At 25.3% G+C, this 19,765-nt stretch overlaps 2 protein-coding genes across 4 annotated transcripts in view; one reads left to right on the top strand and one right to left on the bottom strand.

The window, feature by feature from the left end:
- LOC111680544 (protein pinocchio) overlaps positions 1–19,765 on the top strand; it is a 106,457-nt gene that overhangs the window by 24,223 nt on the left and 62,469 nt on the right. Inside the window, exon 2 of the mRNA XM_046952026.1 lies at positions 15,268–15,346. Coding sequence (XP_046807982.1) covers positions 15,268–15,346 — 79 coding nt within the window. The remainder of the gene's footprint in view (positions 1–15,267; positions 15,347–19,765) is intronic.
- LOC111681402 overlaps positions 1–19,765 on the bottom strand; it is a 28,241-nt gene that overhangs the window by 4,855 nt on the left and 3,621 nt on the right. The window contains exon 1 of one of the 3 annotated variants that reach the window (XM_046952016.1): positions 119–189. The exons of the other annotated variants lie outside the window; for them this stretch is intronic. The gene's annotated coding sequence lies outside the window, so the exon portion shown is untranslated. Of the gene's footprint in view, positions 1–118; positions 190–19,765 lie in introns of those variants that run through there. 3 annotated transcript variants of the gene reach the window in all.

The following is a 19,765-nucleotide window of genomic DNA, read 5'->3' as shown; positions in this document are numbered from 1 at the left end:
AAAAATTGTTTTGATATTTAAGTAAAAACTTTTTTATTTAAAGGCAAATATTATAAAATATAAGTTTGTGTGTGTGTGTGTATTTAGGCTACACTTTAGTATACTTGAACTTATTTACTTTATAATTCAATAACCACTTTTTTCAATAAGATCCTGTGGTTTTTATATCCAAGTACTACTACGCACTAGTCTTACAAAACAGTCGTTGTCCCAGTTTCACCCAGCTGGGAGGCTAGAAGTATTAACAACGTTTTCCAACACAAAGTATAGCAATGCCAATACTGGTTGGAATGTTTGTATGTATGTGTATTTATAAACGTGCCTATGTTTCTATACATATAATATAATTTTTTTCTAGGTCTATAATCGAATATTTTGTAAAATGTTTTTAGTTCAAACGTGTTAATTGAGTTTTTTTCTTAACCATTAAGTGCTCCTTCTTTTAATGTAACAGAAAAGGCCTATTGATCCCATTTTTCACACACACTTTACTAATATTTAATACAATTACGTTGTGCAGGGTGGGAGTGAAGATAAAAGGAAACATTTTCAATTTCTTTACTTTTGAAAAACCCCGATTAGTTGTTGTGCTACTTAGCTGCTGTTGTCATTGTTCAACAACATACTACTTGTTGTTGTCATAATATTTAAGTCTGTGTGTCATTTTGTTTGTTGTGCATGTTGTGTTTTATTGACTCGTTTCATTTCATTCAGAAGTGTAAGCAATGACTTTATGCATTGACGTAATTGGTCTTGCTAACTGCGCAGCAAGTTCTTTCTGTTCTTTATTACTTTGCTTTTCCACAATATCCTTGAAAGCCTTTCTGTTCCCCTTTTATTTTTTTTAAATAAATTTATTCAGGTTTTCTGCAACATTGTTTGCCACTTTTGGAAACACTTGTTGATTGTCATTGTTAACCCAATAAACATTTTTTGGAGGATGACATTTGAAATTTTCTGTAATTCGAATAATTCGTATTTCAATTAAGATTTGACAGTCTATGACATTGACGTTTCAATTTTCAATTGTATGAACATGTATGTTGTCTCTCTGGGAGAGAAGAGTTTATTAAGATAATTGAATAATAACTCAGCAAAGAATTTTAAATATTGATAATGAGTAATATAAGTAATGTAATTATCTCATACATTACTTCGTAATGAGTGGTCGTTACTAATAACTTCATTTCAATTTGTTGTATAGAATTGTAAACAATTGTCTAAAGCTTCTATCTAGGAAAAAGTTATTGGTTAGAGAATTGACCTCATCGAACAAAATAAGTAATTATTTACCCAAAGTAGTAAGTGCTTCCAATTTGCTGAAATATTATTTGACTGCCGTTAGAAAAGTTAAACGTTATTTAAAGAAAACAATCAAAATTTAAATTAAACTGTGATATTGTCCAAATTGAATCGTAAATACACAACCAACAAACCATAGTTTGTAAATTAAAACTGAATTTCGGGAGTTGGATCTTAAGTCTTTATGTAGAGATATGAATGTGAACAACATTGGTTTTTAATATAAGTTTTCCTTGATTTGTATATTACTTTCACTAACAGTTGTCTTCTTCTTTAAAAAAAACACTCATTGTTTTGATAGCAAACCAATGAGATTATCTGTTATGTTGTATGGCAACATTGCGATGTTTTGTACTCAAAAACAACTAACGGGATTAACATCAGATTAAATTTGCTTTTATATTAACTTTTACAAACAGTTCTCTTCTTCTTAAAAAATCTTTGTTTTGATAGCAAACCAATGAGGTTTTCTGTTATTTTGTATGGCAACACTCTGTACTATTAACAAATCTGAAAAACCCGCTTAATTACGATGATTTACTTATTTGTAAGAGTTATTTATGGTTTGGTCCAAAAATGTCTAATTTCTTTTGGAAACTACAAAGTTTCAATGGATATTAACTTGCTGCAAGACGAATTGGAATTTTCTTTCTCAATAAGTCCAAAAATTAAAGTCCCAAAGATAAAATATCAATATTTCCAACAAATTGAATTGCTTATGTGATACATCTTTAAAATAGTTCAGAAAGTGAGTCCTATATAAAGTTACAAAGCACGATTTACTTCACAAGGTACTAGCACTTGTCAAATTATGTTTATATGGAGTTTAACAAATGTGGGTTATAAGCGTGTATACAGGTCTATGTATAAAAATTGTAAACAATAATCAGCTGGGTTAGTAATGCCACCTTGTTTATAAAATACCCTGTTACAGAGAAATATAAAAGCAACGTTTAACAGCTGTCTGTTTTGAATTGTCCCCTGATGGAAAAAAATGTTTTATTTAGAAATGTCAACCTTAAAGTTTTTGTTACTGCTAGTTAAATAAACGAAAATAATTTTACCCACTAAATGGCCAATTACTAAAGTACAACATCTTCATAATCCTAGTAATTATATAAATACATATATTTTCTTAGTTTCTAATAAATTATTGCCCAGCAACAATCTCCAATCGAGACAAGGGTAAAAATCTCATTTGTTTAATCTTTTACTAATTGCAACGAGCTTCAATAAACCCAAGACACACAAACACAAAATAAATCTTAATAAAAAAAATAATTCTCATAAATTAGAAAAAAAAACAATATATTGTAGAACAAATAAAGGCAATTAGAAGGATTATAGTTGTAAGTAAATGCTACTTGAACAACCAACCCTCAAGTAATGCTAAACCCCTTTTTACACAAATATTTACTACACAAATTGCATTTAAACCCACGTTTAAGTACTAGTGATGATGATTATCTTAAAACACCCACATTTTTCTAAACTTACTAGCAAATAACAAAATGTAGGGAAAAAATATTAAAACCTAATTAAAATAATAAACTGCAGAAATAAATTACATAGGTTTTAAGTTAAACCAAGAAGTAAATGAAAGAAATTGCATTGAAAATGGAGGGAGAATGAAAGAAAATCAAATAAAAAACTTAATGTAACAATTTATCATAAAATAGTTGTTAAGAAAACTAGAGAAACTTATGAAATTAAATGCGTAGTTAATTAATATTTTTTTTATTGAATTAACATAAGAAATAATATTTCTTTAATATAATATGAAAAAAAAAAACAATTAAAAAAAAAAGAAAATAGGAAAAATGTCTAGCTTATTGTTCTTAAGCAACAGGTGACATTTTAGTTAGCAACAAGCAATGACAGTTGCGCGAGCTATCAATCCCCTTTAACACGTGTTGAAGGTTTTATTTAAAAGTGGGTTTTTAGTTTCCACGAATGCGTTTAAAGGTTATTTTGTGTAAACAATTTTTTTTGTAATTAAGAAAACGTGATAATTGTTTATAGTTTGGAATTGAAGTGGTATTAAGGTTTTTTTTTAAAAAAAGATATTTTGACATGTTAACCAATATGAACAATAATATAAATTCTGTCTGAAAGTTAGATAACTTTCAAAAGAAGTTTTGTCCAAGGGACAGATATTTTCTTTTATAGAAATCCAGTTTAAAAGTAAGATAATCTTTCTATAGAAATTATGTTTGTAAGACAGAAATTTCTTCTAGAGAAATTAACTTTTCTATAGAAGTGTTGTCAATCGAAATGATTTATTTATTCAAATTTTGTGTTAAACACAATTAATCCCTTTATAGAAATGTTGTGTGAAAGGCAGACAATTTTTCTATAGAAATTTTGTCTGAATGAGGGTCAATTTTTCTATAGAAATTTTGTGTGAAAGGCATACAATTTTTCTACAGATATATTGTGTGAAAGGCTGATAACTTTTCTATGGAAATGTTGCCTGATAAACATCCAATCAGGCAATCTTTTTATAGAATTATTGTCTAAGTGACATACAATTTTACTGTAAAATTATTGTATAAAAAGACAACCAACTTTTCTATGAAAAAGTTGTGTGAACTACAAACAAACTTTGTATAGAAATGTCGTTTGAAATGCAGACAAACTTTCTACAGAAATTTTGTTTAAAATGCAGAAAACTTTTCCATAGAAATGTTGCCTGAGCAATAGACATGTGTTTTATAGTTGTTTTTTTTTTTCTAAAATACAGTTATGTTTTCTATAGAAATATAGAGTGAAAGTCAGAATTCGTGACAATTTTCTATAAAAATGTTGTCAGATAGACAGTCATAATTCTTATGCAAATGTTTTCTGCAAAAAAGAAATGTTGCCTGAACTGCAGACACGTGATCTAAAGAAATATTGTCTGAAAGAAGGACAATTTTTCTATAAAATTCTATCTTAAAAGAGAAATATCTTTCTATAGAATTGTCTGATGGTCGGCCATCTATTCTATAAAAATGTTGTGTAAAAAAGGGACAGGTTTTCTTCAGAAATGTTGTCCGACAGACAGACATCTTTTGTAAAGATATTCTCACTGAAAGACGCACAGTTTTTTTTATAGAAATATTGTGTTGAAAGAGAGCAACTTTGCTACAGAAACGTTGTCTTTAAGACAAACAAAATCTCTGAATAGAAATGTTGTGTTAAAGACAGATATCCTTTCTTAGAGCAACTTTGCTATAGAAACGTTGTTTTTAAGACAAACGAAATCTCTAAATACAAATGTTGTGTAAAAGACAGATATCCTTTCTTAGAATGGAAACACAAATAAAAAGTGGAGATAGCTGGTTTTCAATATGCGATATAATTTTATGCCGGACAACTCAACAAAACTCCACCAAACTATTTTTCACATTCATAATACATTCTTTTTTTATGAAAAATGTATATTTCCTAAACAAATTTCATTTTCCAAGGAACAACTTTATTAAAGGTCCTATTGTTGCTTCTTCTTTTTTCTTGCTATACAATTTTTTGTGTGAAAGTTTTTTTTATATTCCTTGTCGTTTTTTTTTTTGTATAACAATTGTCTCTTCTTAAAAACGGAAATTGTTTTCCAGCTGTTACTTGTCTTTGATATACAAGTTAATGTAGTTAAGTTTAAGTAACTATGCTGTAGCAACTTGGGGTCTTTTTTTTCCTCTGGCAAATTGATTTTCCTAATGGAAACTTTTTCGTTTATACATTTTCATTTACTACAATTTGTTCTTTTGATAGTTTAGGTACTTTACTTAGTATTTTAAAGGACTTCCTGTAATTTTCAGAAGAGTGTTTTATATGCTTCTTGTATATTTCTGTCTATTGTAATTCAATTGATTAGCATTGTCATCATTAACAAGCGATGTCATTGAAAGTAAGATAGAAGTTAAAGATGAGAAGTGGGTGAATATTTGGCAACAATAGCTAATAGTTAGTAAAATAGACAGCATTATATATTAGGGCAGGCATTTTAGGTTTTTTAATTAAATTTTAAAATTTAGGTGTTTAGATACAAAAACACCTAACTTAATTTGGATTGAAAGCTGCTTTATATTTTCTTACAATGTACAGGAACATAGATAATTCTTTTTAATTTTCAAACAAATTTCGTAAGTGAAGATAACTTGTTTTGCTTTTAAACAACAGTGTATTGAATGTTAGTTATATTTAACTTTTAGCAATATGTTAATACAATTAAGAAGTTTTAATACAATTTTATTTATTAAACAAAAAACAGCAGCATAAAAATATAAGCGCGATAACATAAAAGCAAAAGACACTAGAAAGATCCTGTGACTTATTGTTCATATAATTTAATTTTATTAACAATAACAATAAAAAGGAAATATGCAATATTAACTTCACCTAGTAATAACACATATTGATATTTAGTTTTTGCAAAATGCTCCTTAAAAACCTTTTAGCTTTTCAATACAAAGATTATTAATATTATGAAATTTTGTTAAATATTGAAAAATCATACCATAAAAGGAATTTATATATTTCATAACAAATCGATTGTTTTATAAACTTTCCATAGCTTTTGGGTTTGTTAATTATGCAACTTGTTGCTGGGTTTTTTTTTGCCAAAACTCATAATAGATTAGATAAAATATTTATTTATTACGAAATAATAAATATGAAAAAAATATACCATATGGCTGTTAACATTATAATTACAATTAGATAATAAAAAATCCATAAATATGTCTGTATATTATGCTTGGTTACATATTACTTATGTTTGACAATAATAATAATAATTAAATAGATAATCTACACATGACTTAATTGGAACCAGGGAGTTTATTTAATGAAGGAATGTTTCGGTATGTTTCAAAATTTAATGAAATCTTAGACCGAACCTATATATGTATTTGATTGAAAAAATATTTATAATATTTAAAAATAATCTGATATTAAGGTGCAATTGAAAAACCATTTTAAACTACAACGTATTTATAGAGAAATTTAAGAATTTTGTGGTTTATAGATTATTTTTAAAGTTTATAATCTTGTCATGAAATTTGCTTAAAAATTCTATTAAAATATGATTTTATTTCAATCTCTGGATATTTATATCTTTTAAAAAAAATCATAACACATTTGTGCCAACATGACGTATACTTTATAAATAATTTCAATTTATCGAATATTGCTAATACGCTACATGTGTCAGCCATGGAAAATATACATAATTTTTCTATAGACTAGACTAGACTAGACTATAGACTAGACTATAGACTAGACTATAGACTAGACTATAGACTAGACTATAGACTAGACTATAGACTAGACTATAGACTAGACTATAGACTAGACTATAGACTAGACTATAGACTAAACTATAGACTATACTATAGACTAGACTATAGACTAGACTATAGACTAGACTATAGACTAGACTATAGACTGGACTAAAGACTAGACTATAGACTAGACAATAGACTAGACTATAGACTAGACTATAGACTAGACTATAGACTAGACTATAGACTAGACTAGACTATAGACTACACTATAGACAATATAAAAAAATTACTTAAGTACAAATTTTCCCACACTTGCAGCCAACAATAAATTTTCTGTGTTTTTTGTTTCATTCGTCGTTATAGAATTATATGTAATGAAATTAAATTTCATAATAACGACTTATTAATAATATGACATTTGTAAATTATATTTGACAATAAAAAGAAATTGTATAAGCAGCAGAAATTTAATAATAACACATTTTCAAACTAATGAAAATTGTATTGAAATAACTGACTTTCTAACAAAAATAACTTCGTTACAGTTATTAATAATTAGAAATTTATTAAAAAAATATATATATATGTTTTCATTAGTATATTGTTTTGTTCAATTTGGATTTCTTTGTAATGTAATATAATTTTTTTTAGTAACTTCGTCATGTATGCATGTTGTTATGCATAAATATACTTTTACTATAAAAAAAACTTTTACTATAAAAAAATATACATTGTTTTACATACATTCAACAGTGTTGCCAGTTTTAGGTTTTTATTTTCACTTAATAATAAAATGTTAAAACAAATATCTCACTGAATAGTTTTAAGATTTTTAAGTATCTACTAGCGCCATTTTAATTCCTAAAACTAAAACATTTAACTTTTGAGTGGGGGGGGGGCGAAATATACACGTCTGGACCCAAATTGACACCAAATTGTTTGTTTATCAATAACATCCGTTCTCAAACAACATTATGTTGTCAATATTACAAAAATTCATTGTCGAAATATCAATTTTATACACATCCATTGTCTAAATGTTAATAAACATAGTAAACTCACTTTTGACAACAATCCGTTGTCAATTGTATTGTCATACATGTGTATATACTTTAACAAAGGATGTTATTGAAAAATTATAAACACTTTAAAGTCAATCTGGTACCAGGCGTGTATATATCTTTTTTTCTATGTAGTAGTGTTTTTTCATTTTTTTTATTTCATTAACGGTAAAAAAGGAGATAGCTACCTTTGCTTCTATAACTATCATACCCTCTTCCCTTTTAAGCCTTAATTCTATAAACATTTTAACAGCAACTTGTTGATATTCTTTAACTTAATTATACATACATAAAATTTGCAAGTGTGTATGTGTAAATCTACTCTAATAATCTCACTGTTTTATTATACACTTATACATATGTATAAGAAATATTAAATTATACTTAATGTATATAAAACTGTTGTTATTGTTTTTTTCTTTTCATAAGTAAAAGCAGTAATAAATTAAAACATATGTTATAGAATATCTTAAAAAGGACGACACACAGGGATAAAGTTATGTACATATGTAGTTGCAATTTGTTTTTACTTATTATCCTGATGCAATATGTTTTTGCCATATAGAATATAATGTTATTTTTAGAGTTTACATTAATTAATAACACTGTTTTGCTATTAACAAATAATATTAAAAGTTTTTCTAATTAAACTATAGCTATTAATAACTTTTCCCTTCCTTAGTGTATCCTAATTTAGTCCCTATTTTATTTATATAAGGATTTATTAACACAATTTTTTATATATTGTAAATATTTGTTTTCTTCTCCTTTTTCGTTTTTTGTTTACCAGACATGATAAGTATGAAAACGACCAAAATGTATTGACGTAAATTCAAATGATGATTATTATTATTGTTATTATTACTCTCAATGTTGTTTTAGTGTAAGTATTAAATTGTAAAAAAAGGAGGAGAAAGTAATTTTTGGTTTTTTCTAACTCATAATTTGTAATACAACTTTATTTCTCTTTCTCTTACTCTCTGCTTTTTAAGCTTTGCTTTTTGTTTTTTTTTATCCTTTTTTATTATCTATTTTCAGTTTTTTTTTTTGTAAACGGAAATAAAAAGCTTTTTATTTTCTATTTGGTTTTGTTACAATAATTTCTATCTATGTGTGTGTATTTATATTTTTGTAGGCGCCACTATGCTGTTGTCTATTTTTAACTCTAAATAAGCTTTTGTTTTTGTTAAGTTTTCTAGAAATATGTACTTGCATTGTATACATATGTACATATGTATGTTTTAAATATAAATACAAAAGTAGCTGAGTTATAAGTTGCATTTTTGTATACTTTTTTAAACTGATTTAGGAGTTTTCTTATAGATTTCTTGGTATTTAATTACTTATTGTTTTGTTATAATTTGAAACTTATTTAGTTTTATGCTCAAAGTTCAATTGTCTACTAATTGCTTGGAAACTAATTGTATAGTTACAACAATTAACCCTTTAAATGTTTAATTCAAAATTTTTGAAAGATTATTTTCAGGAATTCGTTTAGGTGAAAGAATTGTTGTGTAAAGTTTTATAAAGTAAATCAAACTTTTTCATTTATTTTAGCAAAATCTGTTTTTAAGAGTTTCGTTTATATGCACTTTTAACTAAAGTAGTTTTTAACATAAAAACTTTACTTTTAGTTAAAAAGTAAATAAATATAAAAAAGTACTTCTTTCAAAAATGAAGCAACCAAATATAAATTTGCTTAAAAAAGGGGCATAAATAGAAAAATGTAGAGTATTAAACAAAAGCAGTCAACTCCAATATATATTGATGTTTTTCCTTTAATCATTAGAGTTTGATCGACGATTTGATTGACAAGTCAATTTGTTTTGGGTATATCGAAAGATCACAAGATACATACATACAAATAAACCCAATTGACATTACAAGGTTAGATTATGAACAAAATAGGGATATCTAACTTTGCTTCTATATCAATAGACAAAAAGGAAATTTCAAATAAATGCAAAAATTTCCTTAAAAACAGAACAATTTTCTGTTGAAATTTTCTTAATAAAATACATTTTTATATTTTTTTTTATAGAAAACCGTCTGCAACAATTTTTAAAGTCATTTGTATATACAAATTCTTTTTGAGAAATAATTTAAAGAAAATTGTAAAAAGATGTTTTTTAAGAAATGTCTCCGTCTTAGCAGTTTTTCTAAAAAAGCAGTGTTTTTATACAAAATTTTCGTCTTTCAAATGTTTAAAAAAAAGTTCTTTCTTAGGGGAGACTTCAATATGAAAAAAGTCTTCTTAAGACAAAAAAAAAAAAAAATAATAACTTTCTATAGAATGTGTCTTCTTATTTCTTAAGATAGTTTTCTATAGAAAAGTATTTTTTCTGACAATTTGACAATTCGTTTTGGCAATCATTTTTATACAGAAAAGTTTTATAAAAGAATGTCTTTAATTACAACAAGTTTTTTACGGATTTGTCACTTCTAAAGAATAGTTTTATCTCAGTAGTTTTTTAAAGAGAAGTGTCTACTTTAGACAGTTTTTTATAAAAAAAAATATACTTTAAAGAGTTTTCTAAACACACATTTCTTCTCAAGAGAGTTTTCTATAAAAAAAAAAGGATCTTGTTAAACAGTTTTTATAGAAAAGTGTTATTTCTATACAGTTTTCTATATTTAAAACAGTATTCCTAACAGATATCTATAAAAAACTATATCCTCAAGACAATTTTTTATTAAAAAAGTTTCAATATGTTTCTGTAGAAAAGTTTTATCTAAAGAAAAGTGTTACCTGTAGGCGGTGTTTTTTTTTTTTTTTGGAAAAGTAAGTCTATACAGAAATTTCTATTTGAGAAAACTTTTTATAAACATTTTTTTATTTTAAACCATTTTTTTTTCAAACAATTTTCCAAAGAAAAGTCTATTGATAAGATGGTCATAGAAAAGTATCTTCTCTAGACAGTTGTCTATAGTTAAATGTCTTGTCTAAGAGAATTCTATAGAAAAGTATCTTTTTGGAAAAGTTTGTCTTTATAAAATTTCTTCTAAAAAAGAAAGGTTTCTATGGAAATTTTTATCATAAGACAATTTTCTATAGAAAAGTTTCCTTAAAGTTTCTTCTTAAATATTTCTTCTTAAATTTTCTATTATAGAAAAGTGTTGACCTTAAACAGTATTCTATTGAAAAGTGTATATTTAAACAATTTTTATACACTGCACCACTATAGTAGGGAGGGTATTATGTGTTTATGCTGATGTTTGTAACACACAAAACTATTGGTCCTATACCCACCTTAATGTATACCAATCGGATCAGAATCACTATGGCCAGCTGTACGTCTGTGTGTAAAGCTTGTGCGCACGATACAGGTTGCAATTTTCAAGATATTTTGATGAAATTTGGCACATACCCAAGGACAAAATGATTGAAATCGGACCATTATTTCGCGTAGCCCCCATAAAACCGTACTGCCCAAAATAGATCTTTTCGGCTCTTAATTATGTTAAATGATCTAGTATTTCAACAAAAATAGTTAAAACTTAGTTTTATAGAAATTTTGTAATGATAGAGCCACCCTAGCCCCTATACAAACCCCCCTTCGGAAAATGGCTTGAAGGTAAAAATTTACTTATAAACACTCACAACATGATTTAATTCTACATAAATAACATTGAAGTAGGCGTACTAAATGTTTCTACAAAAATTTATAAGGATAGACCCATGTTTACCCTTACCAATATACAAAGTCTTCTTACAGAAAATCTCTTATTTTTGTCAATAATATGTAAAATAACTTTTTTTTAGTTTTTGTGATAGAAAAAATATATCAGTCAGTATTAGAACGTCAATAATAGTGAACAATAAGACATAATAATATTTTCGATAATATAATTTGAAGCCCGAAAAAAATTGAAACTAAACCCCAGAACTGCCTGTGGGGCACATGCGCCAAATATATGTAATGCTTGTGATGTAGAACAACATTTGGTTACTACTAATTAAAATTTGTATGGTTAGTGCGGAAAGTTTAAAAAAATATGTACATGAGGATGACTTTGGAAAGATTGAAAGGAATAAAATTAAAGCCAACATATCTAAGTATCCAAACCAAGAAAAAAATTAAGAATATGTATTGTGGTTTTAATTTGAGGCCGCCTAAAAAAAAGGGGCGTATGGTCCCCCTTCTACCCTACTCACTGGATCGGCTATGCCTGACTATTCACTAATACTTGTTTTTCTATAGAAAAATTGCTTCTTTACAGAAATTTTTAAATTAAAGTTTTTATTAACCAAATTCATTAAATTTGACATTTAATAACATTCTTTATTTTAAGCTCCCAATTTTAAGGTTTATTATCAATTTATATGATTTAATGACTTAATAATATGATAAATAAAAATAGGTTATAATTGACCCAAGAAAAGAAAACTTTAACCTTTTAACTTTTGGACACGTTTTATATTCATTCCCTATAATTTTCCAACATATCAGTCTTCAATTAAACATTTCAATTTATTTTCTTCGAAATAAATACAAAAATCCTACACAGAAAAATAAAGATGAATATGTCGTTATTATAAATTTTTCCAAAAACTAATTACTACTAATTAAAATTAGTATGATAATGAAACACATGCATCCACACTTTCATAATAATAATAACAGTAATATAATATAAGAGAGAGAGAGAGAGAGGGACAATGGTAACATTGCAATTAAAAAATCCAACAAAATTGTACAACTAAATAACAAGAGAATGACCGTAAGAACAACATTATTGTTATTAGAAAATAAATAAAAAAAACCCTACACACACTTATCCACAAACAAGTGTTGTAGGTGTAAACATACTCATACGACTTAATTTACTTACACACATACAAACATTCAAGCTTACACATGGTTTAAGTATTAGCTTTTGTTTTTGTTTTTATTTTACACTCTTTATTACACTTCTCTTTCTTTCCTTTAATTTTACTTTAGGCTTCTTCCTGTGTTAAGTCATGGGTGTGTGTGTATTTTTTGTAAGGTAGAGAAATTGCGTAGGTCGTTGCATTAACAAAAAAAAAGTAAACAACAACTACAATAACAACAATTATAACAAGTATACGCGAGTATGCATAAGTATTTGAAATGTTATTAGCTTTGTTTTGCAAGCACAAAACTAAAAAAGGAAAAAGCTTTCATTCTACTTTATTTTCTTTACATTTGCTGTTGAATTCTTTTGAATTCTACAACACAAAACATAAAGTGCAAAAAAAGTAAAGGAAAAGTGTGGTCAACTTTAGTAGAAACCTGTTGGGCAATAAAGTTTAAAACATAAGGGATTCTTGTTATATTATGCATTTTAAGGTAAATTTTTTTAAAAATTAGATTTAGACTAATATTTTTAGCACTCATTGCTGCAATAAAATGTTAATAATTTTACTATATTCTATAGAAAATGTTTAATTTTGTTTTGTATTGTAAAAGTGAAAAACATAAAAAACGCTTAATTGACCTTACTGCTCTTAAAAGCCTGAATAAATTTATCCTTTCTACCAATTTCTTGTTATCTTGTTACTTATAAAAAAGGCGTTAAGTCTGTGTGATTCTTTTGGGGCAAACATCTAAAAGCATTTATTTTTTAACTGCAAAATAGAAATAGTCAAAGCAAAATAAAAACAAAACTAAATAAAATGTTAATATTTTTCTGTAGGACCTATTGTTTTTATTGTTTTTTAGCACAAGTAGTAAAGAATACTTCGACCCAAGTGTTAGTGTAAGAAAATGTTGATTTTATTAAAACCCCCAGCAAAGTTTCTTTTAGCTGGAACATTCGTACCAGCAGCAGCAGCAGTAGCAGGAGTTGATGTCGTTGTTAAAGAAAAATCTTTTTTTAGCTGAATTCTATTTTTAGAATTCATTCATTTGCTAACTATATGATGTACATTTGATAATGTATATAATATTTACACATTCACACACAAATACACATTCAAACATTTTATATTTATAACTAAACAATCATATGAATGTACATACATACATATATAAAATATATATACAGCAAATGTTTGAAAGTTTTGTATTCTTATATTACGACGTTATTTTGTCGATTTTCAATCTAGTGACGTATTGAAATTGTTAAACGTGTATATGTTTATTATATAAACAATTGAAAATAAATACATTTACGAGGATTATTATACTCTACATACACTCATACACATACAGGCTGCAAGTTTTTGTTAGGAAATTTCAAAAACTTTCATTCAGCTTTACGATGTGTAGGAAATGAGAAATTTTATAATTAATGTTCAAACGAATGAGTTTTAATATTCTTTTGATATTAAAAGTTATACAAGACGTATGAGTTATATTATATTTATTGTTGCGAAAAATATGTATATTTATCATACGTATTAGATTAAGGTATTTAGAAATTTATTCATCTGAATTTGAAAGAACTTTAAAAAGCTTTTAATTCACTTTTCAATAGAAAACAATGTTTTGTTCTATAGAAATATTTTTTCTTAATACATTTTTTTAGAGAAAATACCGTTCTTAAGGAAGTAAAAGTAAAAAAAGTATAATTTTAAAGTCTTCTCTTCATACAGTCTTTTCTTTTGACACTTATTTATAAGAAATTCTTTTCTATAGACATTTTTGTCTCTTCTATAGACAGATTATTACAGAAACGTTTCTCATTTAAACAATTTTTTACAGAAAAGTATCCTTTATAAACAGTTTTCTTCTATATGGACAGTGTTCTATAGAAAATTCTCTTCTTAACGCAGTTTTAGTCTAGAATTGAACTTAAACATTTTGAACCTTTTATAGACAGTTAAAAAAAGGTTTCATGAAGAAAGTCTATTCTGAGAATAGTTTTTTTTTCAATAGAAATCAGTATTCTATTGGACAGTGCCCCATATAAAAGAGCCCTTTTAAAATAATTTCTTCATAAATTTTATAAGTTTTCTTTATATAATTCTCTTCTTTGCATACGTTTCTATTGACATTTTTTCGTTCTTAAGATAGTTTAAAATAGAAAGATCTCTTCTACGTACGTAAACGTTAAGAGAACTTTCTATAGAACACAACTTAAAATTCAGATTTCCGGACAAAATTTTCGTATTTTTATAAAAATTTAATTTAAAATGTTTTCTTATTTCAATGAAATATTTTGCTTAAAATTATCATTCAAAATTATATCATTTTTCATTCAAAATTTTATAAGATTTATTATTATACTATTGTATTATGTTTATAGATAAATTTAAATTGTATATTTTTTAATAATTTTCAAAAATCTTGATTATTTCTAAAAAATTTCAAATTAGAAAAATATTAATATTTGATCAGATATGCAAAGAATTGCATATAACAAAGAGTTTATAAAAATCTGACTTCTAAACAAAACGTTTTTTTTTTTTTGTTTAATTAAAACTTGGACATTTATAGAATGCCGATTTGTCTGGATTTTAAACTCCAATTTTTCAACCTATAATGACTCATGTATAAACCAATTGATCTTAGAACATACTCATACACTATTCTGTAGAAATTTTGAAAAAAATAGTTTAAAATTCTTAAAAATTTAGGTTCAATAAGTTTGAACCAAATTCACGTTTTCTAAGATTTATTCATTAATTTAATTTATATTAATTTTATTTTCTTTTTTATTTTTCATTGCAGCCCTGTAAATAATAATATCATCAAAAATTCACTGAAAATATACTTTCTTGCTAAATTTTATCAAAAAAAAACGTATAAGGTAAGTGTTAATTTTAAATAAAAAATGTTTTATATAAGTCTTAAAAGGAAAGCAACACCTAACATTTCCAAGAAATAACAATTTGTTTAACACTATTAACAACAAACATATGTATGTATGTATGTACAATACAAACAACAAATAACTTAATACTACGAAAACAATTTAATTTAAATAAACTGACATTTTCATTTTTATAACACGTATAAATTCATATTAATCATACGCACCCTCCCCTTTCTTAACAAACGAAAATACAAACAAATTTGTACAAAAATAATTTCCAGGCAAATTTTAACAACTTTATTTAAATATAAATAATGTTTGAAAATAGAACAATTTTATTTAAATTTAAAAAATGGACTTTTAATAACATTTTTATAATGTCTTGCATAAATAATCAACTAAAATATATCAAAAAAAAAAAAAACTCCTTCAAAAAAATACATAAATTTTACGCGAAAATTTGCTAGATAATAATTTGTTTTTCATAAAAAATTAAGTAGAAAACCCATATTTTTTTTAATATATATAAGTATAATGGTGTGTGTTCTTCTATCATTAAAATGTGAAGTAAATATCTGTTGAAAAAAATATTCACCATCCAACCAAGCGTAAACGGCAGCAACGCCAACGCAATCAACAAATTTTCTTTTTTATTTCCAGTTATTTTTGAAACTATGTATAAGCAAACAAAGAATCAAGAAATATATATATTTTTTTTATAAAAGCTAAACCCTCCTACTAAATGACAGAGGCTGCCTTACTGGCTAACTGTCTAACTGACTGACTGACTTTGACTTTAGGCGTTTAACTGTTTATTAACGATAAGTATGTGTGTTTTTGAATACATAAATACTTACTTACATACATACATATTTGGTATAATTTTCGTTTATTTTATTTTTTTTTTTTTTTGTATTTTTATTCCACATATTTTATAAATTTGTTTAAATACTGCAAATGTTTGGTTGACACAGTCAGTCATTCATACATAAATACTTACACATGTATGTACATAAGTATAAGTGGATGTGCCCTCTTAATTGTATGAGTGTTTTCAAATAGCAATTTTTTTTTTTTCATTTTTTATTTAAAATAAACATAAAACGAGATTTAGACATATTTTCAGGACAAATAATAGATTTCCAAGAATTTTTATAAGCTGTAATATAGTTTAACTGTTTGTAATAGAATTATTTCATTTTCAAAATGAAATTTTAAAAAATTTAGTTTTTGTATAGAAAAGATATGAATTTTCTATAGAAAATTTTATCTGAATAGAGTTTATCATTATCTAGATAAAGTTTTTTCTTAAGAAAAGTTTTAATATATAAAATATTCTTTAGAAATGTTTATTCATATAAAGTTTATCTAAAGCACGATAATATTTTTCTATAGAAAAGTTTATCTTAGAAAATTTATTTAATTTTTTTTCCGAAAAAGTTTTTTATTTTTAAAATTCATCCAAAAATATTTTCTTTAAAAATTGGACTTTGATTTTGATGGATAAAGATTTTCTGTAAAAAAGTTTATCCGAATAAAGATTTTCTATAAAAAATTTATCCGGAAAATATCTTTCTATGGAAGAGTTTTCCGGATATTTTTCTATAGAAAATTTTATTTGTATAAAGTTTTTATTTAAAAATTTATCTAGAAAATATTTACTTAAAGAAAAAAGTTTATGCAAATAAGTTTTTTATATAAGATTTTATCTGCATATAGTTTTTCTGTATAAAGTTTACCCTTATATAGCTTTTAAGTAAAAGAGTTTAGCCGGATATTTTTCTATAGAAAAATTTGTTTGGATAAATTCTTGACTCAAAAATTTTTCTATAGAAAAAGTTTTTCTTTGAAAAAAGTTTATTGGAACAAAGTTTTTCTATACAAAAGTTTATCGGGATATAGTTTTTCTATAGAAAGTTTATCCGAATTATGTTTTTCTTTAGATAAGTTTATCCGGATAAAATTTGTCTTTAGATAACATTTTCTATGGAAATTTTTTCTATAAAACATTTTATCTGGGTAATGTTATTCTTTAGAAATATTCACCTAGATACAATTTTTGTATAGAAAAGTTAATTTGATTAAGGTTTTTCCATGGATAAGTTTATCCGGATAAAATTTGTCTTTAGGTAAGTATTTCTATAGAAAGATTTAAGCGGATAATGATTTTCTATTGAAAAATTTATACGAATGGTCTTGGCAAAGTTTATCCCGACAAAGTTTTTCGTAAAGAAAAGCTTATCCGGATAAAGTTTTTCTATATAAAATTTTATACGGATTAAGTTTTTCTATGGAAAACATTATCTGTTTAAAATTTGTGTTTAGAAAACTTTAATCGGATAAACTTAAACTCAAATTTTCCAATAGAAAAGTTTATTCGGATAATGAAAAAAGGTTTTTTTTTATAGAAAAGCTTATCCGGACAAATTTTTTTGTATCAATTTTTTCGCGTTAATTTGTTTAGAAATATTAATCGGATTAAATTGAATTCAAATATTTTTGGAAAACATTAAAAGATTTTCTTGACAATACTTTATTTAGCTAAAGTTTCATTCAGGAAGCTTTTAAACGAATGTTATTCTATAGAAAAGTTTATCTGTATAATGTTTTTCTATAGAAATGTTTATCCGGATAATGGTCAAAGTTTCAGCAAAGAAAAGTTTATCCAGAAAAAGGTTTTCAAGAGAAAATCTTATTAGGATTAAGATTTTCTATAGAAAAGTTTATCTGGCAAACATTTTTGTTAATTTGGATAAACTAAAATTCATTTTTTCTTTAGAAATCGTTAAAGTTTTTCTTGAACAAACTTTATTTAGATAAAGTTCTATTCAAAAAGCTATAAATCAATACAATTTTTCTTTTAACAACATTTTTTAACATTATATTCAATTAAAATACAATTTCATAAAGATTTTTAGTCGAATCAGGTTTTCGCGTTTCAAAATTAGTTTATTCTTTTAACTAATTTTTTTTTTCATTTTTGTGTTAACTTGTTATTTTATTATTTGTTTATAATTTCCCATTTAAAGCGAGAAACCCTATTAAAGATGAAAAAAATTCCTAAACGTATTTATGAACATGCAAATTTAATGTAAAGTGAAATATTGTTTATTTTCCATTCTATTTTATAACAAATTCTTTTCTAGTCTATTTAAAATATTCCTAGTTTTTCTCTAATACAAACAACTGTAACAAATTCTATTAACCCTTTATGCTCCTCTTTTGCTTTGCCATAGATAAAAATAGTAACGAGTTAAGGATTTTTAAATACAAAATATTTAAATAGTTTAAAAATGTTAATTTTATGTTAATAGAAGTAAATATCTACATATTGTTTTTGTGAAGTGTCATTAAAAAAGATTTGAATTTATAATGTAAACAATAAAATTTGATCAGATTATTTTAAGGAAACATAAAATACCGATTTAAGTTTTTTCAGCAAAATATGAATAACTTTATTCCAAGTGGTTTCCTTAAGAAACTTTTGATTCAAAATTAACATTTCTGATATGATGTGAAATTCACTTAAATATTTCAAAAGAGCAACAATAATTTGTTGGTGGCTCTATGACAACCAATTATTTATATAAATATAAATAATAAAGGATATAAGAGAAAAGTTTTATGCGGATTATTTCTTATTTTTACGATACTGTTCTGCATCAAGAATTAATTTGTTGTAGCAGTTATTTTTATATTTTTCAGCTGTTGATGGCCGCATAGAAGAGAATAAGAAAAAAATACCAAGAATTGAGAGATTCTTTTATTAAATGTTTAAAATTAAAAAAAAAAAAACAAATTTTCAACTTATTTAAAGAATCTTAAATAAATTGATAGGATTTATTGACAATATTTAAAGAAAATGTCACAAGAATATTCAAATGATGTATTTTTAAAGGTTCAGCTACAAAACCCTGCTAAAATTATGATTACTACGCAAACTGCTACAAAACTAATCCAAATATATTGAAAAGCATATCATCGTAGTTATGGGATTATATGAAATGCAACATGGTCCCATATAATAATATGGACCATGTTGTTTTTAACAAAAATGTTTGCATTACATAGGACTACTAAAAGGACCCTGTAGTCCAATAATGTTTATAGGAGAGTAGTTTTTGTATTACTTAAATAGCTTTAGCAGGCTACTTTTACCAAAATTTTTATTTGAAAGAAAAGATGTTAGACAACATTATGGAAACTAAAGGCAGCCTGTGACATTTGGTTATTTAAGAGCGAAAAATTTATATTTAATATAGTTTTAATATAAAAAGTTTAACTGGAATCAGTTTTTTTTTATCAAAATGTTTATCTGGATATGTATTAAAATGGAGACTTCACATAGAGGATATTATCAACAAGGCACATCGGTGCTGGGCTATATGTAGGAGAACTATAGGCATGAAATGG

The sequence above is a fragment of the Lucilia cuprina genome, chromosome 2 (genome assembly GCF_022045245.1).
Source record: "Lucilia cuprina isolate Lc7/37 chromosome 2, ASM2204524v1, whole genome shotgun sequence".
NCBI classification, from domain to species: Eukaryota; Metazoa; Arthropoda; class Insecta; order Diptera; family Calliphoridae; genus Lucilia; species Lucilia cuprina.
This window is presented reverse-complemented; position numbering and strand designations above follow the sequence as displayed.